Source organism: Drosophila santomea, chromosome X (assembly GCF_016746245.2).
Source record: "Drosophila santomea strain STO CAGO 1482 chromosome X, Prin_Dsan_1.1, whole genome shotgun sequence".
NCBI lineage: Eukaryota > Metazoa > Arthropoda > Insecta > Diptera > Drosophilidae > Drosophila > Drosophila santomea.
Window position 1 is genome coordinate 4,255,068 of NC_053021.2, and position 25,352 is coordinate 4,280,419.

A 25,352-nucleotide genomic window follows, 5' to 3' on the forward strand; every position below is an offset into this window, starting at 1 on the left:
CTGTATTAACAAACTATCTGATCACCTGGAAGAAAGAATAGCTTACTTTAGCACTTAACACAGTATTTGAATTTCACTGCAGAAAGGAGTTTAATACTCAGTTCTGCTATAATACGACGATTTATTTCTCTGAGTGCACATATTTTGTACCGACTTGCAAAGTGAAGTGAAGAAGCATGGTTGGCTTGTTTTTTCTTGTTTCATTTTATTTTTGTGGGGATTGTAGTTGGCTGGGCCACTTGGTTTAGTTTCACACTTCAAATCGCCAAACTGCTAATGAGCTTAAGGATATGGCCAGGAACACCAAGCGCTCTACTTAAGCTCGGAAAATATAATTTTCAGCAAATTTTTCGTGACTGTGGCTTGCATTTATTTCTGTTTTTTTTTTTGTTTATCGTTGTTTTATGGTTTTTTGTGTATACTTGCCAAGTGCGAACAAGCAACAACAAAATGCAACTACTTGCGTACAGATGGGGGCGTGGGCGGTTGGGGGGCGTGGGCGGTTGGGGGGCGTGGCCAAGGGCCCTAGACACCTGGCCAGACGTATTCCTAACTTTCAGCGCACAAAACTATTTGCAAATATTTTATTTTTGCGCTTATTTCCACTTTCTATTGGTGTTGTTGCCACGCCCACGCCGACAAACTGGCATTGAAACTATACACATATATATATGTATATATGCATAAAATTAAATATATGGCAAAAGGCGGCGGAGAAGGCGTTGGCCAAAGAGGCTTAACCGAGGCGTCAGGCAATTTGTAGCTTAAAAAACAGCAACAGAAGCTAATTGAATTTAGCTGGCTATGAAATGAATTGCCGTAAAATGGAAAGGAATACTTTGACAACCAGTTTCGACGCAAGTTTATGGCTAAACATAAATTTGTAAAGGAAATTTTATAAATTTTGGCACTAATATTTTAAAGTTGCTTAATGCTTTTCAACATTAAACTAATAGGATTTATGAGATCGTTAAAATTAAATTACTCAATCGCTTTGTAAGTCCCAGAATATTTCTACTTTTCTGACGTTATGTAAATGTGTAATTTGTAGCTGCTAGCTTCCCTCCAAAAACCCTGACATTATGGAATTTTTGAGTGCATTCACAGCTGCCACATCTTGCACTCACTTGAACACTCACTCCATTCACTTCGGGCAAGTGTGAGTGTGAGTGTGTCTCAGTGAATACTTTCTCAAGTAGGTGTGAAGCTCAAAACGCATTTTCACGCGCCAACGCAGCTTGAATGTCAACGTCGTCGTCGCATAATCATCATCGTATCATCATCATCTTCTCGAGTAAGAGAGAGTCTGCGTTTCTGGCGCTGATGACATGCTGCTGGAAAAATGGAAAAATATACAAAAAAACGAAAAAAAAGGAAAAAAACGAAAAAAGGGGAAGAACAGGGGCGTCTGTTCACCTACTTTCAGCTCAACTGGGCGTGGAACTTGGGAGCGGTCTTAACGGCTAACCGGAGCTTGAGACGTCGCCACACGTGCTCAAGTGGCCAAGGCTGCTGCCCGGGTTGTGTTTGTGACCTGACCTTCGGCCCTTTGGCCACAGATCTGTGCCCTCGATTGCCAAAAGCTCGACACAGGCCGCAATTATTTGCCAATATGACAGGGCAAAACATGTCCAAAAATGAGTATTTTAAACATTCTATTTTGGGATTATTACACTCTATCCATCTACATTTGAATTTTACTCAGTTACTTTGCATTATAGGGAACCTAACTTTGGAATCATTTTAAATGATCCTGATTAATAGATAAAAACTTTTGAATCATCTTGATAAATCTTGATTCATAGATAAAATCACTAGCTTTTTCCGGTTCTAAGAACCTCGGAAAACCCAGCGGGTGGTTACTGATAGATAGACTCACCTGCCGCTTTTGGTGATGACCATTTCCGTGCCCAGCTTGTGGAACTTCTCCCACAGGTCCTTGCCCTCCAGCGTGACCTTGGGATCATCGACGACGCCATCGTCCTCGGGCTGAAGGGCCCGGAGCGGTCGCATCGCTGGATGCAACTGATGGGCGACGGCCGAGGCGAGGACGACGTCCTCGGCGGTGGTGTAGGCGCTGCCCAGGTGGTGGGCGTGCGGATGGGCGCCCGGGTGGTGCGGCGGGAAGCGCAATCCACCGCCGGGATACAGGCCCGGATGCGGTCCGGCCGGACTGCCAGCTAGGGCGGCCAGTGCCGCAGCTGGAAAGTACGGGGGTGGTGGTGGTGCCGGGTGCTGTTGTTGTTGTTGCAGGTGATGCGGCGGTGTGGGTGGCGGCAAGCCTGTGGCGCCGGCGGGTGGTGCGGCGGCACCCGTACTTGGTGAGTGGTGTGCGGCGGTTGGGTGGTGCGACGGATGGGCGGCGGCTGAAGCTGAGTTGTTGCTGCTGTTGCTGCTGTTGTTGTTGTTGGGCGGTGGTATTGGCGGTACACCAACAATTGTGGGCGGTGGTGTGCCAGCGGGCGATGGCGTTTCTTCGGTGGTGCTCAAGTGGTGTCCTTGCTTTTGACTTGTGTTATTGTTATTATTCGTGTGGTTGTTGTTGTTATTATGCGTGTTATTGTTATTATTGTTGTTGTTGGAACTGGAATTGTTGGTGTTGCTGGTGGTGGTGGTGTTGCTGCTGCTGTGGTTGCTCTGCGGCGATAACTGCGCACCACCACCCGTTGGTGAAACGGCCACGAGATTGTTGGTGCTTGAATTGGTGTTGTTGGAACTGGAGTTGTTGTTTCCGCTGTTGGTGTTGTTGCTGCTGCTGTTGTTGTTGTTGTTGTTATTGTTGCTACCCGCCGTCAACAGCGAGGAAACGCTGAAGTCAGTGGGTCGTTGCGTTAGCTGCAGAAATGGATGATATGCCATCCCATTGGCGAACCTGGCGAATGGATCCTCAGCAGACTGATGAAGTAGCAGCTCCTGGACGTCGTATCTCATCACATAACCGTTTCAAACAACCAAGTGCGTCATGCAGAAAGGGTTTCCCACGGCGATCTCTCCAAAAAAAGGGATCTCTCTAGTTTTGAGTTTCAATTTTTTAGATGCTTTATTTTGTTTTTGTTCTACAGGTACTTGTTTTTGTTGTTTTTTTTGCTTGCTTTTTGTTTGGGACACTCACTAGTACACTTTATTTCTCTTCTTGTCGTTGTTTCAAAAAAATTCTTGTTTAATTGCTATAAAAAACATAAATATGATTTATTGTTGGTTTTTCCGCTTGAGATTTTTGAGATCGTGATTAAGACCGTTTATTTTTAGTTTAATTTTTAAAAAAGGTTCAGTAATAATATGACCAAGTTTTTTGTAAAGTTGGTTTTTACTAGGGAATTGATTTTTTCTGTATAAATGATAAGCATGACAATTCAAAATATTTGAATAAATAAATATTTGCGTGAGTAGTCCTATTTTGCTTCTAAATCTTTGTTACATCTTATCAATTTCTTCTGGCCTTAAAGTCCTACGTATATTTGTGGTATTCCTTATTTCTCCCCATTTTACCGGCTTTAGTTTTTTAAAGTAATACAATTTTCTTTTACTTTGAAACCTCTGAAAACTAATTCTGTAAATGATACCAGTCATTAAATATTAAAAACTAAAGCTACAAAACAGCAATTTCTTTCTATAATGTTTCAATATCCGTCTTTTTTGGATTTTAAGCTTCGGGTCTTCAGATTGCGTCTGTAGTTTTTATGGTTATTAAATAAATACGCTTTCTAGTTTGTGTGTTTTCAGTTCTTTATCAGGCTTATGTTCTCCTGGTTTTTTGTTTGTTTTAAACTTTTGCTTGCCATTCCGTTTTCTGTTTTGGCGACGGCATAACGTCGAAAGTGTTTAAACCTTGTTTTGTTTTTCTCTTCTCTTTTGCTTAGCAAATTCACTTGGCAATTTTAAGTTTTAATTTGGTTAATTTGCCGCTTACTGTAACTGTTGTTTGTTTGTTGTTTTTCTTAGTTTGGTTTGTGTTTGTTTGTTTTTGTTTTTTTACCAAGAAGGAAGAACGAAAAAAAAAGAGCACAAAAGGGAATCGACGATTTGGATAAAGAAGGTGGATATGGCGACACGACGATCAACGAACAACGAACGTAGGGAGAAACAACAAACGACGAGAAACGACGACGGGCGACAAACGACAAAAGCGACAACGACAGGCGACAAAAGCGACAGAGCGGCGATGACGACACGAACTACACGCCGGTCGCATTCAAACTGGAAACTGGAAATACACACACGCCAAAACCGACGTCGACTGCGCTGCCTCCGCTCTGCTCGCCGCTCGCGCTCTCTCGCTCTCTCCCGCTGGCCTGGGGCGGCGAGCGAACGGGATGGCCATATATGGGGGTGCGCTCGGTGCAAGCGAGAGAGCGAGAGTGTTGAGTTTCTTTCGCGGAGGGCGTGTGCAAGTGAGAGAGAGCGAGAGGGAGCGAGAGAATGAGTGAACTGCGGGGTTCCAATAAGAAAACCAAAAACTCGAACCAAAAGTGTTGAGTTGACGCCTGTGTAGGTGTGTGCGTGCATCTGTGTGCGAGAGAGTGCCTGCGCGCCTTTGTGTGTGCGTGCATCTGTGTGTGTAATGGGAAATGGCACCAACCAACGGCGGCAGCGACGTCGCGTCAAAAGCAGCGTGTTAGAAGTAACAAGGCAGCTGACACCACTACAGCAAGAGGAGCAGAAGAATGGGTGGTGCAGGGGTGCGTGGGAGTGGAGCGGAGGTGGAGGAAAAAGGAAGAGGAAGGGTGGCAGAAAAAATCAGGCACCAGGAAAAAGTGGTAAATAAAAATTAAAAAACACCAAATAATATGCAACTAAAGGTAAACCAATAGATCGGAGAATATATTTTAATTACAGGATAACAACAAAAAGTTTAAAGATAGTATATAAAGAAAGATACAACTTAGAATATTAGAACAGGCGAATCAAAAGAAGTGCATATAATGCAAACAAAATCTTTAAAACATTTTTACATTAAGACAACAGGTTTTAAATGGCTTGAACGAATAAGTAAGCGATATGTATAAACACAAAAAAACTAAAACACTTAAATTAAAAACAATTAAATTTTTTAAGAAAACAATAAGTTGAATACATTTCTTAATTCGACAAATTACGAGCGAAATAAATCGGCAGAAAAACTGAAGTTGCAAGCAAATAAAAAAAGGCACACTAAATCACAGCCTCTGAGGGGCGTAACAAGGGGCGGCGGAATCGCAAAGGAGCAAATAATGAAAAAAGAAGAAGCGGCCAAGTTGACAAATGACGCGCAAGCGAAAAATGCGCTTCAATGGTCAAATGTTTGTCGAGGGCTGGCGATGGAGGGGGTTGGGGTGGTGGGGTGGTGGGAGTAGGGACGGTGTGGTGAGATAAATGGGGCTGCCCAATGGGGGTGGCATTTCCCAGGCAGAGATAAAATAAAGGGGCTGCGAGAAGCACTCTAAGGCACAAAAGTTGACCTACAATGACCTCCAGACAATCAAAGACACTGCTCGAAAAGAAGTGCAAAAAAAACCAATCTCAAAATTACGCAACATGCTGCGTTGGTTCAGTAGTTAAGTTAAGAGTAGTAACTCAAGACATAAAATATAGGGATCTCGATAGTTAGGATAAGACGTGCCGTCTTTAAAGTAACTTTTCGAATTCTGTAATACTTGTGATTCCACACACATTTACACACACTGTAAGAAACTGTGAGGTACTACCGACTCTTAACCCGCCGCTGGCCAGCTGGAGCCAGCCTAAGTCCACCTCTCATCGAATCTTAACCCCCCACTGGGCTGGGCCTTTTGGCCCACCTTAACCCGTCAAAAACTAAACGCTTGTTAGCCGCTTTGGCAGCTTTTATGCGTCCCTAAAATGTAAATGAAAAGATTTCGGATTTGCGAAAGGGGATAACGGTGAGCGTGAAATTTCCAAGTGCGAAAAAGCAGAAGAGCAACAACGACGTCGACGTCGACGTCGTCAGAGGCAGCGACGCCGACCGAAGTAGCGACTGCGGCAGAGACGCCGACGTTGTGTGATAAACTTGTCGCCAAAAGTAAAGGGCAAACATCAGAAGTGCAAGTGAGATGGCAGATGGCGAGAGGCGTGCAAATGAAAAGGCAACCGGCTCAAGTCACCAACACCAAGAAGCCAAATGTATTTTGTCACACGTACTCACGTACACAAGCATTCACGCACACAACCAAATAGGAGACAAAGAGCGAGCCGGCAATATGGCGGCTTTGCTGTGTGCAAGAAAAAGACGACAAGCGACTTGCTTCTTCCTCTTATGCTTGTGTGACAAGTTTAACCACAAACACACACACATACACACACTTGCACACAGTTGATGAGGGGAGAGCACAATCAAAATGGAACCTCTAATTCGCTCTCCTGCGCGAAAGAGAGGCACGATAAGGTGACAACATCTGCGTCTGTGTGTGTGGTGTGAAAAATTACAGCAAAGCAGCGACGTTTTTCGTTTCGTTTTCGTTTCTTCGATTTTGGTTGGTTTTTTCGAATCTCTTTTTTCGGTGGGTTTTTGTTTTTCGCACGAGTGGGATGTTGCAGTTGAAGTCTTCTTGGTGTGGGTGCGAAACGGAAGGAGAAGAAGGGGGAGGAGTGGTGTGTGATAAGAGGTAGGGGCAAGGAAAGGACAAGGAGGCGTGGAAAAGGCGGCTTAATTGGTCTACGAAACTTTCTTCCCAAAATAAACGTATTTCAAAATCTTGAAATCATATTTAAAGAAAGTAATCATTTATCTTAATGCTCGACACCTTGAAATGCACCATTTAAGACTAAATTTAAAATTTGTTTATATTTTTGGCTCATAATTAGAATATAAAATAAATGAAATTACAATAGAGTCAATCTGAAGACATTTCCAAAAAGTGTGAAACTATTTGGAGCAAAACTTTTTCGAATGGCGGACATAAAGAGATACGCAAGCTGTATCGGTGAAAGTCAAAAGTGGAAAGGTGTTAATAAACAACCAACCAAAATGCAGAAATTCTTAAGGTTTTCGGCATTTTTAAAAGGTCTTTGTGGGTCTCTCTCTCTCTTTTCTCTGTCTCGTATGCTCTTCAATTCTCTCAGTATTGATTCAGAGTGTGTGTGTCTGTGGTGACTGTGTGTGAGAGTTGTGTTGAAAAAGCTTACACTTACACCTACACAGCATCCTACTCTCATTCGCTCTCTTAAGTGATTTTTATACTGGCGCTTTGAAGCTAATTAAAAGTTGATGTGTGTGTGTAAAAATAAGAAAAATAGAAAGGTCACAATTATCAGAGGAAAACTTTATTTGGCAGCATTTATTTTCACTGGCTGTCTTTTCTTTTCCCACCTACATATCTGCCTCTCTTTCAGCGACTTTCTCTCTCTCCCTCTCTGTCTCCCCCTCTATCTCTATCTCTCTGTCGCACTCTCTTGTTTATTTGCTTAACATGGTTTAGTTGTGTCTGTGTGTGTGGGTGTCTGCAACTGTTTGCATTATGTCTGTGTGGGTGGAGGCATTTCTATCTTTCTCTCTGTCTGTGTATGTGTGTGATCCGCTTCCTCCTTATCTGTGTGTGTGCGATTTACGAGCGGCGCGCGTTAAATTATCTAAATATGTTTGGGGCAAAAAGGTGACGACGAATGGGTTAACACTTTGGAAAGCTGATGATGCGATGCTGCTCTTTTGTTTGTGTTGCGTGTGTGTGGGTCGTGTAATACATTATTTGCAAGGGAAAAAAAGGTGCCAATCATAGGGTCCTTTTTAATTTAAGTCATTCAGTTAAGTGAGTAAGTTTGGGATATGTTTTATATTGTCAGTTTAATATTCAAATATAATCTGAATAGCATTCTTAAATCGATATGAAATTCATTAATTAAATGTTACAGAAAATACTTAATTTACTTAATACTTAATTTTACCCACACTTACAACTAATTTCCAATTGCCTGAAGCGAGGACTCGGAAAATTACATGCATGCTCTTGTTTTTCTTGCACGACGTTTGAGGCAATCGATAAAATTAGCATAAAATTAAATGTTATATATGGCAAAGGAAAACAATGGCTGAACTGGCAGCCACCCAAAAAAATGGGGGAAGAAAAATCAGATATCGCGTGGGAGGAGAAAGGGACTGAAGGGAGCATCGCAAAAGCGGGGACAGCATAGTAAATATGTCTAGTCTTATGTAAACAGGATGTACATATGTATTCATGTGTGTGGGTGTCATACAAGATCTGGGTTTTTTTGGCTTTATTTCCCTGCGTATTGAAGCTGCCAGAGTTCGTTTATCTTCCATATTTGGGTCCACCCACGGATATATATGGCCAATTCATGGCTAAAATCACACATGTGCGCTTAAAGTTTGAAAGGTTATGCCTCGCATTTTACTAAAGCTTTTCTGCGTTCTTGGTATAATTTCTGTTTTTGTACTAATCCAATTATAGATAGTCCGAATGCGTGGGCGGTACAGTATTTTGAAAAAAAGTACTTGCCTTGCGTAATAGCAAATCTCAAGTCTGCTTTCAATCTAACTACCAATTGAGAATTAATGAAAACAAAGCGAAAAAGTAATGCATATTAGTGGACAAATTTTTCCCTAAGCCGCCATTTTGTGTGTGGAAACCTTTATCTCTATATTTTGCTCACCACATCGTTCGTTTGATGGGTATTGCCTACTTTGCAGCGTCAAGTAAATTGCCAGCCATTGTGGGCGTAATGGATGGGTGGGTGTGGTTGGGTGGCCACTGCAATTGCTCAATTACAGTGCAACAGACAATGCACACACATACACACACCCACATACCCTTACCAATGCATGCGCGCAACGCAGCTGTGTGTGCTTGAATGTGTTATGTTGTGTTGAATTTCACGCCAGGCTGCCAAGTGTAGTCCGTAGTTTTTCGCCATTTTTAACGCGTCGCGTCTGTGTGTGTTGGTCCGTTTGTGTGCGTTTGTGTGTGTGTATTTATTGTTTAATTAACTTTACGCCTGTCTATCACACAGACACACATACACACACGACAGCCAGCCGACGCGTCGGAGAGACAGACTTTCAATGTTGTTTGCTCGGCTTTGTATGCCGTCTGTGTGTGTCTGGCTGTTACTTGTGTGTGAGTGTGTGTGTGTGTGTGGGCTGTCGTGTGTGTGTGCGTGTGTGCATTCTGTGCATAGTCCTTGCATCCTCGCCGCTTGTTGTTGTTTTTTCAGCTCAACACAAAAGTTAATCAGTTAGGGCAATGTGTGAAAAACAAAGTGCATTTCCCCCGAGAACCCATTTCACTCACTCACTCAATCGCTTTCTCTCTTTCCTCCTTTCTCTGGCGTTATCGCGTTGCGCCGAGAAGAGGAATAAAGATTGGGTTTTCAGAGGGGATTATGGTGTAGTTACCTTGTAAGCTTAACAAGATTACTCCAATGAGATTTAACCGATGATAATATCATCGAATTTTAAAATCAAATTACTTGGCTATCAAAACTCCGTTCCTAGGGACTACCTGGTTAATGGCTAATTGATTTACCCAAGTTTAGTCACAGCCACAAAGTGTTAAATACCTTCTAGTTATGTCACAGACTTAGTGACGTGTTTGGCAATGGCTCAAGTTTCTAACTTTGGCAAAACACCACTACTGGCATGCTTGCATTTTAACCTATTTCGTAAAGAATGATAGTTTATGGATTTTTTTCCGTTTATTTTTCTTTACTCTTTTAACTTACTCTTTTTTTCTAAATAAGTACAGATACTGCCTTTTTGGTTCTGCTAACTATGATTTCTTTACACGTAATACTATCAGCGTAGATATATTTCCATATTTCCCTTCCCTCTATCAGATGCACCTTCCCGATTTTTCCATTTTCCCCTTAGACTTTTTGCTTCTTCCGGCTCATGGCGATTTCCCGGGTCCGGTGTTTCTTTCTGCCTCTCTGCACCGCTTTTGTTTTGTCTCTCGATTCTCCTTCCCGGCTCCTCCTCCTCCTCCCCGATTCCCAACTTTCTCTTCTTTCTTCTCGCTGTTTGGCAGTTCCATTGAAAAGCGCTCTTCACAAGCAATTAAACACACAAAAGCGTTTTGCACGCCGCGCCGCAAGCGAAACGGACAACTCGTTGGGCGGAGGGGGAGTGAGTTGGGGGTGGTCTATTGGTGAGGAGTTGAAGGGAAAGGGGGAGTTGAAGGGGGAGGTGGAGGGGTTCGGAGTTGGTAGCACCAACAATGTGGCCAAGATAAATGGATGGCAAACTCCGAAGCTTAGCTGCAAAGCTGCAATATGAATAATCGCCTTGCTAAAAGGGAAATACACTTGTGAAAATAATTTTTATTTTCCATTTAAAACCTTTGATAAGCGTCACTAAAAGTATGCAATGATATATTCTAGTTAAGGATTCAATGGTATTGTAGAACATTTATCACCGTCATTTTTGAATTTTCTTAGATTTGCTTCAATTTAGACTAGCATTTATTGCGAGTGTAAGAAGTGGGTTGCAAGGAGGACTTCAGGTTGAGGGTATTTCAAGGGGGGTCTAGCCAAGTGGTTGGTGTCAGGGGCGTCGGATGGGCTGGAAAGTGGGGGCGGTGGTGTGTGCAGCCAACACTTTTTGTGTGAAAAGCTCTGAGGGCGTAGGGAATGTCTGGGCTTCGAGTGTTTACACAAGCGATTGGCCAAGACACAGAGACCCGCAGTCCGTTGTGTGTGCAAGCGAGATGGGTAGTGCGGAGCGAGAGAGAGAGAGGGCGAGACAGGATGGAAAAACATTGGGGAAAAGGGGGCCATCTCCTCGATGGCGAAGGAGTGGCCAAAGTACACAAAATTCACACCAACACCAACACTTGACAATTTACCACTCACTGGGAAAATGGAAATGTTTGTATGTCTCCACGAAGGCGAGACAGTGTGTGCGACAGAGAGGGCCATAGCCGGCCAGAGCGAGATGGGGCGATTGCTTGCCAATGGGCAAACGGCAAAGTTGTCTTCGTTTCTAAGCCAAGAGCCACCTACGACATGTGAGATACAAGGCACCTACACTCATGTCAAAGTAGGGTTGTGTGTGTGTGGGTGGGTATGGGTTGGTGTGTGTGTGTGGCATTTGCGGATGTGTCAAGGATGCCAAAGCGGATCTGATCCCCAGCAAAAGTGGCAATATCCATCCATAAACAAACACGAAGAGCACTCTCAGATGGGAGCATAGATGACAATTACCCGAGTACAGTAAACTCTGAACTAAACTCTATGAATGAAAATGGTACAGGGAAAATGTTTAGGATGCCATGGGATTTTTCCATTGATTTAGTACAGAAATCTTACTCTCATAAACTCATAAACTCATAACATTAAACGCAATAATCATCAAAAGTAAGCTGAAAGCAATGCCTAAGTTAAACTTTGATTTGCTTGCACTTTATTTGATCGATAAATAAACCAAGATAAATATTAGAAAGCAATTTGCAGTTAGTTCTGTTAATTAAACAAGCATTTTCCACTTTCGATTTGAGTGCAGGCCAATTAAGGAAAATCAATTCTCGAGGCCTACCAGTTGGCTAAACAGATGAGAAAATCACATCGTTCGTCCGGCCAAATTAGTAAAACCCATTTGAAATTAATTATAAATTTTGTCAATCGATTTTTGGTCTGAATATGAAAATAGGAAACTCTGGAGCAGTGCAAAAGTGGAAAGCGAGAAGACGACAACGTTTCCTACCAGCAATCGCTGTGAAACATTTTGAAAACTTTTATTCACATATTTATTTATTCATTTCCCCGAATGAAAGTGTGTGTGTGTTTGCCATCAAGTGTCTGACTCGTGTCAAGTCTTTCAAAAGCCAACTACGATTCCATTAACAACGGCAACACAAACAGCCGCACAAAACTCTCTATGGCGCTCATAAAACTCGGCAGCAGCGGGCACCCCATGCAGTGCATCTGGAAAAGCGGAAAAACAGGGAAAAACCGAGGGGCAAACCGAGGGGAAAACAGAGGGGGCCAAAGCGGGAGAGCAAAGTGTAAATGAAAACATGACACCTGGCAGAACTTTTATGATGCGCTAAAAAGCAAACTTTCCGTTTATTATGCAAAGAGCATAGCTGCAGAGGAATTTACTAAAATAAAAAAAAAAAACATAACTAACAAGATTGCGAAAGTGCAGTTTTCCGACTTCATGATACCCGCTAATGTAGTTTTTCAACTTGCAAATTAAGCTCTTAAGTCTTGGTTTTTAAATATTTATTCGATTTTAAATGCACTCGCAAGTTGAGTTGTTCAGAATTTAGCTATCTTTAAAAATCAATACTTTTTACATATATGGTATAAATATTAAATCATATATCAAAAACTTGCATTTCCAAAACCAAGACCTCTAATATTAAATCTCAGTTGAAATGGCACAAGTCCTTGAGCGCCCGTTTAGAGGGTAGTACTGCTGAATTGCAGCCAACATACATAACTGAGTGCAACCTGAAGTGCCGCTGCACTGACCAGCGGAAAAAGGAAAAGCTGGAAAAGCTGAGGCAGAAGCTCATTACAGGACCTGCGGGTGTGTGCGTGCGTGCCGAAGTTTGTTTGCCAGTCGGATTGGATTTGTATGGGTGACTGAGTGAGTGTGTGTGCCAATGTGAGTGTGCGGGTATGTGAGTTTGTGAGCTGGTGAGCTGTTGAGTCCATGAGTGTATGGGGTGTTGGCCAAATGGGCGTTGCAATAAAAAAGGCGCCAGGCTGACGACGCGTTCAGCAATTATGCCACACAATGGCTAAAATGGACGGGAGAGCATGTGAATGTGCAGCAAGAACAAGCGCAAGAAAATGCCAAAGTTTTCAAAGAGAAGGGTCAACACACCCTCTGGACTTTTGCCCCTCGCCCCTCCCCGCCCCCTCCCACATAATCCCCGTACTCGACTATGGCTCTTTTATAGGTGCGATGGGTAAACAACAACATTGCACTGGGCCCCGGAGTTCAAATCGAAGTTGGAGGGCCTCCGATGCGAGAGGTTCCGTTTTGCGTGTTGACTAATGGAATGCAGCTAAAGTTGTTGGGTCTTTATCGAGATATACGAAATAGGGATTTCTGGAAGATCTTTCAAAGTTATTGGGATAAGAATCGCAAAGGCCGTCCATATAATCCTTTAAAGTCTATTATGATATAGGATCATAGAAACTTATCTTATGCACATATTTTTTCATATAGAATTGCCTAGTATCTTCGGAACTATAGTGTGCTTTTGAATGCTATTGCTACACCCCCTACTTCTTGTGATCCGCGCGATTTCTGACCATTCCTCTGACCAATCAGCTAAATGAATCTGACCAAATGGACGCGCCAGTGGGCACATCAAATGAAATCGAGCGTTGTCCGAGAGCCCCAAAAAAAAAGTATCCGAAAGTATCCAGCAAAATGTCAAACCAAAGGGCAGTGGGTGGAAAATTTTGGAGGGTTTGGCACAAAGGGGAGTTTATGGGAGCATGCAGGGCGTTACAACAAAGCTCGTAACAAAGAACTGCAGAGAAGCAGAGAGTCAGAGAATCAGAGAATGGCTAGGAAAGCTGTGAGGTTGTGAGGAGAAGAAAATAACACTTATAAATAAAAACATGCTCATTAATGTAAAAGTCTCTTACAGCAGACAGAGACGGCAATAGCGGGTAAAGCGGGCACAGCGGGTGTGGGAGAGAGAAGGCCAGACAATGGCGAAAATCGAGGCGTCGGTCGCTGGAATAGAAATACACTTTAGTTACACTCAACCTCCTTACATTCCTAAGCTTCTTTTGGCCATTATGATATTGTATTGAAAGTGCCAAGTGATGCTGTCATAAAAAGTTGCGCTCGGTTTGAGCTTTTCGCCATCAAAAGAAAATGGAAAAAAGGAAATGAATAAAGGCCGAGACAAGACCGAAAATAAAGAGATGTCAAATTAAATGGAAGGAATGAAATGGCATTAAATTGAATTGATTTTGCTACATATTTCGCAACTGAATCCTTTAAAGTTGCATGTCTCAGGTTCAGCAATCCCATAATAGTTGGCATCTTGAGATTCGGTTTTCAGCAAATTAAAATTTTAAAGGGCTTAAGATGATGTTAGTATCAGTGTCTTCTATTTCGTTACTTTCTGTTTTCTTCGTATTTAAATCTAATTAGGAAATATGAAAAACCCAAAAGCGCTTGAGAAGTTAACGAGAATTGTCAGGTCTTTTCATACAAATCCGCAGCAAAGCGCATCTTTAGTTTGCGCACAATAAAACCAAGGATGCTAAATCCTTTTGAATAAGCATTTCCCTCAGCAATTTGCATAGCAATTAAAGCGAAAGGAAACTGTCAAGTGTTTTTTTTCTTTCATTTTTTTTGCATGTATATTTTCCCTAACCCTCTGGAGCAGCAAACAAACAAATACAGAAAAAAAAAATCGCGTGAAAATGCGCCAAATTGTTAGACAAAAATTTGCTGTATGCATTATGCACAGCCACTCAAAACACAACGAAAAAAAACGAAAAATCAAAAGGAAATCAGGGGCGGAGTTTGTTTCAGCTGCCAAGACGTTAAACTTTTTTTTTTTATGTTTTTATGTTGGCGGCCAAATCATTCCAGCAATGTTTCCAACAGAAAACAAAACAGAAAACCTAAATGAAAGGAAGATGAGAAGTATGAAAAGGAATTTTAGTTCTGGCATTGTCAGACGGTGGGTGGAAAATCTGTAAGGGGGTTTCGAGGGGTTTTTAGGGGGGGTTAACGTTGCACTTGACAGCTGCGAGCTCAAAAAACTTTTTGGACGCCATCAAAAGGCTCGATGAAGTGCCTCAAGTTTTTTTTCGAGAGCAGTCTCTCCATCGAAATCAATTTGATCCTGCAAGAAGTAGCATCCTTCCCGCTGACTATATACAATTTCTGTCCACCTGCAAGCACACGCACCCTTAGTGCTTCGAGTTGGGAGCTCTGGGCTGGATTCTCTTGAGTTTTCCACCGAGCTTCGCTTATAAATTAAATTCGTAATTGATTCCTGAATCCGCAATCCTGCAAATGGGATTACAACACGTTGGAAAATCGCCCGAATGAGAACCACCCCCGGAAAGCCATCAGCTGAGTTGGGGGGTTTTTCTGTGGAGGAAAATTGCGTGTGCTGCTGCTACTGCTGCTGCTACTGAAGTCTGAGGCCAAAGGAAGTTGCTGGATGTCAGTCAGTTTTGCACGAGACAGGACCTTCTTCTTCTCCATCCCCAGGCGCTGGCTTCTTTCCCTGCCAAGTCAGCTGGCGTGTTAGTCAGTCAATAGATAGGGCCAGGATAGCAGGATACAAAAGGCTCTGTCCATCGGATGTACAAACGCACACGCATCCATATACATATAGATACGCACACATATTATATGGTTGTGGTGCGTATTTATCGGTTAAGTGTGCAGTGTTGCCTTCAACCCCCAAAAACGAGGATAAGTGCCGCATCCAGGCCATTCCCAATTCCCGAAATCCACAAAAAAAATACAATCCCCTCTTCCGTTTTCTTCCGCCGGTTATAGCAACAACAATGGAGCTGGCATTTTATAGTAGCACAGTACACTCGTACATATACCCCACCGAATACTGATTACTGAACACTGAACACTCAATCGTGAATCCCGCCGAATCATAGCCCATATCCCATATCCATGTCATAAGTCCGTTAGCAGCTTACCAACGAACAACCCCGAGTGGAAACCTCTCCAATTAATTGAAAAGTCAGCTAAGGATATAGCTATTATATGTTGTGGTACTTGGGCAGTATTTTCAGTATATATAACACAAGGTATCCCATATATATAACCAATTGTGGAGTAGTAATTTGTAAAGTCAAGCTATTCTTCGAACTCCAATCCATTTGGTGTAATCCTTACTTAATAAGGATCGCAAGGGAAATGCATGCTGCCCCAGAAACAAGGATAAATAAGGATGATAAGGATACAAATGGCTAGGGGCTGTTAGCTACTTTGAAAGGGGTTAATTACGTTGTTTCTCAACAATCATAAAAGCCACTAAGCGCTAATAAGTATTCCAATAAATTCCTCGAACGAGAAAACTATTTAGGTGGTGAAGTATTGGGGAGAATTCTGGCTTACAAGAAATAGTGTTAGAGATAATCTAAAAATTTCGAAATTATAAGAAGAACGCAAAATGCTTGCCAGTTTCAAATCCTCATTACGTTTCAAATTATTTTCGTAGTTCTTCAAGTGAAAGAGCTTTCCGAAAGACCAAATTGATCGAGTGCTTGGCCAAGTATTCTCGTGTTCAAGGCTCAGTTCGTTTGGCACAGCGGAGAAGCCAAGCGACAAATCCAGTTCTGAATACAAGTTTGTATCCTAGGCTGCCCCAATCTCCTCCGCGATTCCCCTATATCCCCTTTATCCCCTATTGAGTAAAGCCCCATGCGAAAACCGGACTGTGCCGCAGACGCCGACTTGAGATATTATGTTTTCCGCAGCTGTCAAATTTGATTTGACAAATGTAAATAATACGGACAGACAAAGAGATTGTTGGCATAATGGAAGGCGAGCTGATTTACACTTAAAGCTGCGTGTCGAGATGCGATCGTGATCTCGTCTCCGGAACCCCGCTCCCCCAACTTCCCCATACTTCGCAGCACACATATGTATATTTAAAGTATTTTTTTTTTTGTCATGCCTGAACAACTTGCAAATCTAGCGACTGTTTGACTGACTGCCTCCGGCTAATGGCTACAAATTGTCACATCAGTTAAGTAGCGAAAAAAGCATGAGAAAAACAATTGGCGAGGCGATAAACTGATGATACGGGTTCGGAAAGAGTTTGCTAATTGGATAATGGTTCCGATTTCGTTGCGCTTCAGTGGATCGGGATGGGGAATCTGCCGAAGCGAGGATTGGTTGAATCTTAACAATCTTCCTGGGGAGCTGCGCTTATTAGAATAATTGTTTGTGTCTATTTAAGGATGTGATCAAGGACTTTCCCAAATATTAAAAGTCATTCACTGTTTGCAGTACTATCTCAAGTAGCGAGAAATAAAATAGGAGATATTATAACTTTTATATTGAATATTCATAATATTTGCATATTACATTTTCATGATCTGAAACGGTATAAATCTCAGGCGGAAACCAGTGTGTTTGTTATTTTTATGCTTTAGACCTCCCACCTTGCTTTTGTTTGTTTTTATATATTTATATTTATTTTTTAATTAAAATACTCCACACTTTACGCACTTTTCAAACACTATTTGTTGCATCTTGTCAGGTTTTCGAAAAATTCTGGGCTGCACAAAAAACAAAAACAAAACAGAATATGCAGAGTGATGTTGTTTCTTGATTCCTTATCGTCGACGGCCACGAAACGGTCAACGGTTAGCGGTTAAACGGTGAACCGTATCGGTTAAAGTCAGAGTATCTATATTTTGCTTTTGGATTGGACTAAAAAAAGGGGGATCACACGTAAACACGGCGAGGCATTTGGTTTATCTGGCGACGCGACGGCAAAAGCGTTTGACGTGAGCGTGTGACAGGCGGCGACTGCTGGCCGAGAACGATCCAAAAAGCCGAAAAGCCCGAAAAAGCAAAAAACAACAAATAACCGGGCCAAGACGACGCCGAGTGCCAAAGTGCAAGACGCCGGCAGCGACGTCCGCAGCGACGCCGACAGAGTGCGAAAGTGGGGAATCCCCATCGCGTGGGGGCGGGGGGAGTTGGGTTGGCCCGTGTTATGTTCACCACACGCGGGGCAAAAAATCTTAGGCCAGCTTAGCATAGGTTTTCCCCCTTTCCCCTCTCCTGTCTGTCTGTCGAATGACAAGCATTTTGACACCCAAGTCGTGGGTAGTCATGTAGTTGCTATTTTGTAGGTTACATCTTTTCTTTTCAAAGCCCTTCTTTGTAATCCCTACGCTCTTTTTTTAGGTTTTCTTGGCGCGTCCCGCCTGTTTTTTTTTTCTTGACTTTCCTGCTGTTTGCCTCTATACATAGCCTAAATTCTGGTCGAACCCTATGTACATAAGTATTAATTCTTTTTCTGAGCGAAACCCCTCTGTGTTGTGTCTTGTTGAAAACCCACCTACACCCCTGGTTTTTCCGCTGTGATCTCCGCTCTTCGTTTCATATGAAGTGTCGACGTTTACTAACAGAATTCCAATTTTGAATGACGCTATTCGCCACTCTGCCGGACACTCTGCTTCACCAAACTCACCACGGCAGCACAGTCGACGTCGGCAGAGGCAGAGGCACGAATTCGCCTCGTTTCGCTTCGTTTTGAGTGAGCACTTTTGTGTACCTGTGTGTGTGTGCGTGTGTGTGAATGAGAGCCTGAGTAATTGAGCACTTACTCAGAACCGGTTTTATGCTATGTTTTTTCGTATCCTATTTGGTCCAGGATAACAACACGCCGGATAACTCACGCATATTCGAATCGCATCCTTTGACTCCTTGGGAAAAAAGGACAACGGTTAAACCGTTAAATGTGTGTGTGTGTGTGTATAGGTGCGAGTGTGTATGTGTGGTGGCCATTTTTTTGGGGGGTACTACGAAAAACTGGAGCACAGATTAAGTCCCTGCCAAGCGAAAATAAACAAATTTGCAGAAATACGTGGAACCAATTTCGGGAACAGGAGCCAAATAAAAAAAATGGGAGGTGGGACATTGTTATGACCTTTGGTATCCGAAAAAAAATCAGAAGACAGCTTTAAAATATTTAAAAAGCTCCGAATCCTTATAAGACGTACAATGTACGTAATGTAACTATTAGTTTATGCAATATTTATATTGGATTGGCAATACTTTGTAATCAAATGGAAGTAAACACAACAAGCTCGATAAAAAAAAAAAAAAAATATATTGAATATTAATTCAAAGTTAAAGGAACAGCTAACAGAAGAACATTATAACTAGAGCTGCTCTTAAGTTCAGATAAAAGGACTTGCTAGGAAATATATTTTGTAAGATTACTTGTTTCTCGAATTGAGAAATGAAATACGCAACAAATTATTTGTTGTTTTCGTTACTTAATTAATAAAATATAAAGTTAAAAAAAGGAAGACGTCCAAGCCCAACAAGAAGCAAAATTGAGGAAGGAAGATGAAGATTCTGCGTGCGAAAGGGAGGACCAATGTCACGCAGAGCTAACGGTAGTCGGAATGCCTTATGACACTTTCCTTCGCTTTTCGCCTTTTCTTCTCCTGGCTTTTCATCCGCCAAAGCGCCAGAACGTAATGAATAAAATATGCAATAAGCGTAAAGCAGTAGAAATATGCAAATTCGTTTACAGCGTCGCAACTTCTCTACTCTTGCTTTCGAAACCCCCCTCCCCACGCGTATTCCCTCTCGCTCACACTGCGGCACTTTCGCATTGGTGAGAACAGGACGGCCATAGAGTAACGCCCCCTGCAAGGCGACCATTTTACACAGTGTCGTGTGCGCAAGAGCGAGAGGGCAAGTGCTAGAGGGAAAGCGCATGCTCTGTGAGAAAGAGCGGAAGACGAGTGCCCATGTGTGTGTGTGTGTGTGAGTGAGTGAGTTGAGCGTTTTTTACCGAGCTGTGGTGAGTTTTTTTTTTCATCTCATCACGATCGGTTAGTGGGCGGAGTCTAGGGCTTCTGTGTGCGTGTGTGTGTGTGTGTGTGTGTGTGTGTGTGTAGAAGCGAGATGCAGCTACGTGAAGAGAAGGAAGTCACTCACACACACGAAGGCAGCGATTTTGTCACACAAGCAAAAATGTCCTTTTTCGTCTCCTTGGCTTTTCCCCTTGCTCATTCCCCATTTTCCACTCCATCTATTTGGCTTTATTCGGTTTTTTGGCGCGAAATTTTAGGCTCAAATTCGGAAAAGGGAGCGATTTGGAGGGATGATAGACGTTCAGAACCTTTAAAGATACAATATCTATTAAATTAAAGTACGACTCTAAAAGAATAATACTTTGATTATGGAATATCAGCTTGCTTTGTAAGAACTCAGATAGATATTGCAATGAAAAGAAACATACTTTTTATGTCAGTTATATCTTTTCGATAGTATGTATGTATATGTGTGATTAAAATTTTCCTGATCTCTTTCCTTTAGAATAGTGCAATTTTAGGTTATTAAATTAAAAATAATTATAACATAAATTTTGGACCAATTAAAAATGCGAAATGTGCCCCATCACTGCGAAAGCATTTCCGCACCCCCGGAACATCGAAAATAACATGTAAGAAGTTCCTGAATGCATCTGCTACGGCAGATGAGAATCAACTGTAAAATGTGGCGCAATGTGCAATTGTTGATAATGGGGCATGTGGCGCGCATATCCTACCAATTCGCGATTCTCGAATCGCGATTTTATGCAGCTCTGGCGCCTGCGCCTCGCCTGCTAATTAGTCGAAGCTCCCGATCCCGAGGGATACACGAAAAGGGTGGCGTTGGGGGCCAAGATACACTCCCTCCTTGTATTTGCTAAACTTTGCATTAAATTTTGGCGCTGCACAGGCTGTGGCAATTAATTTAGAGGCGCAACAAGCGTTGAAAGCGTCGAAATGAAGTGTGACGAGCATCGCAGAGGAGCTGCCACATTGCCACAGATGTATTTCCTTGTCCTCGGGGCAGGACTGCACTGCAAGGAATGAAATGAAAGCCAAATGCATCTACCTCAAATATGAATATGTATTATTTTAATTTACAAAGAGCCAACGTGAGACATAAGCTTATAAATTGCTCCTAAATTAGCTTTTAAACACTCCTGACAAGGATAGTTTTATGTTTTATGTTCTGCAAGTGCTAGTTTCAATGCCCCTTTTCGCGTAGTGCATTGAAGGCGTGCTGCAGGCTTTCCCACCTTTCCTTGGTTGCCTCACCGTGTCATCTTTTTCGGTTTCTCCAGGCGAATGTCAATGTGCGTGACTTTTGTTGCCGATGGTAGCTGCGTAGCTGCTGTTTTCTGCCTTTTCCAGTTGCATCATTCAACCATGACAACAATCATCTCCTCGGCTTCTTTTTGCTTCGTGCTTTTGTTGTTGTTGCTGTTGTTGTCAAACACTAGAAAACAAATTGTTGTAATTATGTTCAGGTTGCGTTTCGCTTCTCGCTTCCCGATGTCATAATGCTACCCGCAATTATGGTAAAAGTTGCATGAAACAAAACAGCAGCAATAATAGTAGTAGTAGTCGCAGTCGCAGTCACAGTAGCAATAATAATGGTAACAGCAAACAAACAACAAGCCCAGCGGAAAACGTTTCATTTTCAGTTATGAATTGACAAGAGTCTCTCCATTTTTTCTCGTTTTTTGTTGTATTTTTTGTCTTCTCTGCATTGTTTTGTTTTTTAGTAAAATGAGCGAGGGAATGTGGAAAATCGCTAGGAAATTAGAAGCTGGTTGTGCCCTTTTCCCAAAGAGTGGTTTTCCTATGCCAAAAAGGATCTGCAAATAAGCTGTATGCTCTATCAATTACAAATTATGGATATATATTTGAAATAGTAATAAAAAAATCAAGTTGGCCTTTTTTTAAAGGTTTCGAGAGCGAAAACTAAGTTGTCGAGCACTTTTCCGTTTCGTTTTCATTCCCAATCAAACATCAAGGCAGTGAGGAGTTTCAGTTTTTACTGTGGCATCTCAAGCAGGAATACATCTTCGATTGGACAAATTTTCTAGACAATGGCTGAGCGTCTTGACTGGTGGCTGACCATGACGGGCTACAAATTTCTGCCCAAGGATATGACGAAACTGGATGAGTTGACCACCATGATATGCTATGTAATGGCGTTCCTGTTGTCCTGCTTCCTCGTCCTTTACGTCGCCCGTATCCTTATCTCGATCATCTGGCCGGTGATAATTGTGGTCCCAGCCGTTTTACTTATACTATTCCTTCGCGTTTTCGAACCGATCGATATCATGGATATATTTTTACAAACAATCGAGCTGATAATGGATATGACTTGCGATATAATTAACAATGGTTCCATACTAAAAACACTTGCAGGCCGATATTTAATTATGACTCTGTCATCTTATTGAAAGGATTAAAGGAGTTTCCATGTTTATGAGTCAAGTGTTGCAGGACCTGTAGTTCTTAGAGTCAAATGCTTGCCTTTACCTTTTACCAGCTGACACTCATGATTTCTAGGTGCTCGGTTCCCAGTGGCCGGAGATGGCGTGTGATGGCGTGTTTGGCCAACTTATGAGACCGGACACGGACATCGTCACGGACACGGAAAGGGACATTGGCATGGGGATTGGGATTGGGATGGCAGTATGCTCAGGGATGATGGGTTGGGAACTGCACATAGAAGACACATGTGACACCGCAGCCAAATGCAACAAGCAGAAAAGCAGAAAGGCAGACAAACAGAAAGGCTGGAGAAGATCGACTGGTGGTGCTAGTGGTGCAGAAGGGACAGTGGTTCAGTGGTTCAGTGGCTGACCCCTCCTCGGTGGCTATTTTGATGATTATTAAACTGTCTCCGTGGCGGTGGCCCTTCAAAACGGCAGCGAAGCGAGGAGATAATTATGAGATGCGCGTTGAGCTGTTTTAACCTGGGCCGAAACACACACAAACTCATACACACACATTGCGTGCTGCAGTCGAGGTTTTACTGTAGCTAATTGAGCAACCGGAACAAAACACTTATGTACGAATTTCGTTTCAACAACTCTCTTTGAATATAATCCTTTAAGTAATTGCGATTTAGGTAGGTTAAAACGAAACCCAAAGTATTTCTGCCAGTGTATTTGTAAGTACGGTCGGTTATTTGCTTTTTTCTCCGGCACGCATACACAAGTGAAATGCAATTTAGCGTAAGTGCCTCTAGACGCGACAATTGTCGTCCTGGACTTGTTCCCCCTCCCCTCCACTCCCCACTCCCGGCACGCCCATCCCCCCACTTTCGTGATGTGATCCAGCTCCATCCCCTCCAGATTCCAAGGGTTGGACCCAAGAACCGCCGCTGGCTTTTGCTTACATATGCAGGTTCCGTTCGACGCTTCCGCTCCGCCTCGCAAATATCATCCACACTGGGCGAAATAAAGCTTGAGAAGGTACATGCAGCAATGACAGTGTACGAGTAAGTGCATCAAATACCAATCGGATGATTGGTACTACCAATGAAGGCAAATGTTTGTGAGACATTTTGGATGTTGCTGTATTGCTCTTCTTTTTTTTGACTAAAACACCATTTTTATGCGTATTCTGCGCGATTATTATTTTGCATTTTTGTCTCAGTGGCGTTTTGGACTAAGGGGTTAGGAGTCTGGGGTCAGGGGTTCGAATCCGGACCCAGGCGAGTGTCGAGTGTGTGGCTGGAGTGGCTCTGGATGGCTCGCCACTTGGCTGCTAGTCGCCGGCTAATGTGCCAATAATAATCATGGCACAGAGCACAGAGCAGAGAAACTGTGAAACACAAACCCATAACCCAGAACTCAGAACACAGAGCCCATAGCCCAAAACCTAAACAGAAAGCGAAACAGAAACATAGCCAGCCAGCTCGACATCAAATGGCATGTTAAATTGTACAGCCTCCGGGCTCTGGCACCCGGAAATATTTTCCACTTTCGGACCCAACCGGGGCATTATTAGCTCTCATTTAGGTAAATCCCATTAAAGAAGCAGGGAAGAAAACGTCGACAGGGAAAATCAAAAAAAAAAAAAAAACAGGCAGAAATTAGCGAGTAAGAGAGGAGAAAAGTAGCCTCGTTTGACATTTGGTTGGCTGCATTTGGGGTGTTTGGTTGGTGTTAATGCAAAGCCTTTTACGACCAACCCACAACCACCCAACCACCCAACCACCTAAACCATCGAGCCCATAATGAGCACCATTCAGATTTGCCCGAAAACCAATTGAAGTTGTTGCCTCAAAAAGTCGGCTAGAAATTAGCTTACTTGATGGGATTTTTTCAATGATTTCTGAAAGACTTAAAGCTGGGCAAAGGGTACTACAATTTTTGTGATATTCATATTCATATGTAGAAAGTTTAAAAAGAAAATATTAATAATTTTCTAAGAGCCAAGGCATTCAATCAATTTGCGAGAGTTGCATTCGATATGCTGCATGGCATGTATGTTAATTATGTAAGGTAAGTCTCGCCCCTTTGGGGGCTTCGGCTTGGCTTTGGCTTCCTCATAACGAAAGGGGGCGTGGCATGCGGTAAAGTAAAATTGCACATTAGATTCTTGTGACAAGAGACCGTCTGCCACACCCCCGAATCGCATTTTCCCGCATTTTCCGCCGCTTTTCCAGCAGCAAAGCTCCTGGCAAGAGGCGCAGAAAGCGTTGCAAGGAGGTGTGGCAAATCATGGGGCGGCAGCGGGAGGGTTTGATCCAAAAAGGGGGTGAGTTGCTAGGAAAATTGTGCAGTTGCAGCCATAATTATTTTTACGGCACATTGCGTCGGTGCCATGGTCTCCGAGCCGCCACAGAAGATGTAGAGCGCGCACAGTGGGATCAATCGTATTTACTGTCAGTCATAAGTTTACATAAGTCAAGATAAGTAGATACTTCCAAAAGTGATCTTGATCTTGTAAACCATATTATTCTCCTTTTTTTAATATTTTACTAGTTGTCTTGGCCATAATTAGGCCCACTGTTTTGTAGGCGCTGAAGTCGCAATCTGTGCCCAAATGGGGTTGGTCAGGGGCGGCGGTTGAGGGGGTCTAGTGCGGCTCGAGTATGGTATGGCGGTATGGCAGCGCGGTGGGCGGGGTCACGGGGTTACGGGTTACGGGGACCAGGCATAGGGAAAAATAATAAAAATAATTATGCATATGCCACCCTACGAGCGCAGAGCCTCCGGTGTTCTTCGAATCGCAGCGGCTCTTTAACCCCTCTCGATGTTGGGAAACCCCCTTCTGGAACACCCCCCTAACATTATGCCCCTCCCCCTCCACTACGTGCCATCCCGCTGCTAATTTAGATAAGCATGCTCGACAGTAATTTGCATGCCAGTTTCAGTTCCATTCGCAGTTTTGTGGGAGGATGTGGATGTGGATGTGAATGTGAATGTGGATGGTGTGGCAATGGCGATGGCGCTGGCGATGGGGAATAGTGGATGGGGCTGGGTGGTGACCCCGACTGAGAGCCACTTGTCTCCACACTCACCCCCTTACCCCCTTGTAGCCCCCCTAAACCCCTTCTTTCGGCCGTGTGTGACAGTTTGCAGCGCTGACAATGCCTCCTCCATGTGTCGTTGTTGCTGCCGCTTTTGTGCATATGTTGCTACTGCTGTCTTCCATGTCATTCACACACGCCGACGAGTGTGCGACTCTCTCGGCTAAAATGGCACACACTTCTGCCTCGAAAGAACCCTCCTCTTTGAATGGCGGCGGGTCCCCAATCCGGGGAACGAGCCTACTACCCATCCAAAACCACACACATTTTCCCCCTTTTCAGCGCGCTTGCGCTTGTGGAGTGCCACTAATTGTGGCACCCAACTGCAACGCCAGCGATGGCAACTGTACCCCACCAAAAA

General features: G+C 43.1%; 1 protein-coding gene and 1 long non-coding RNA gene across 4 annotated transcripts in view; one reads left to right on the forward strand and one right to left on the reverse strand.

The window, feature by feature from the left end:
- Positions 1-4,125, reverse strand: part of LOC120455047 (optomotor-blind protein) — a 57,125-nt gene extending 53,000 nt beyond the window's left edge. For all 3 annotated transcript variants that reach the window (XM_039640897.1, XM_039640896.1, XM_039640898.1), the window contains exons 1-2: positions 3,977-4,125; positions 1,880-3,167 (exon numbers count right to left, since the gene is read on the reverse strand). In XM_039640897.1, coding sequence (XP_039496831.1) covers positions 1,880-2,931 — 1,052 coding nt within the window. In that variant the 5' untranslated portion in view covers positions 2,932-3,167; positions 3,977-4,125. The remainder of the gene's footprint in view (positions 1-1,879; positions 3,168-3,976) is intronic.
- The window catches only part of LOC120455062, a 217,383-nt gene that overhangs the window by 180,691 nt on the left and 11,340 nt on the right, over positions 1-25,352 (forward strand). The window lies entirely within an intron of this gene.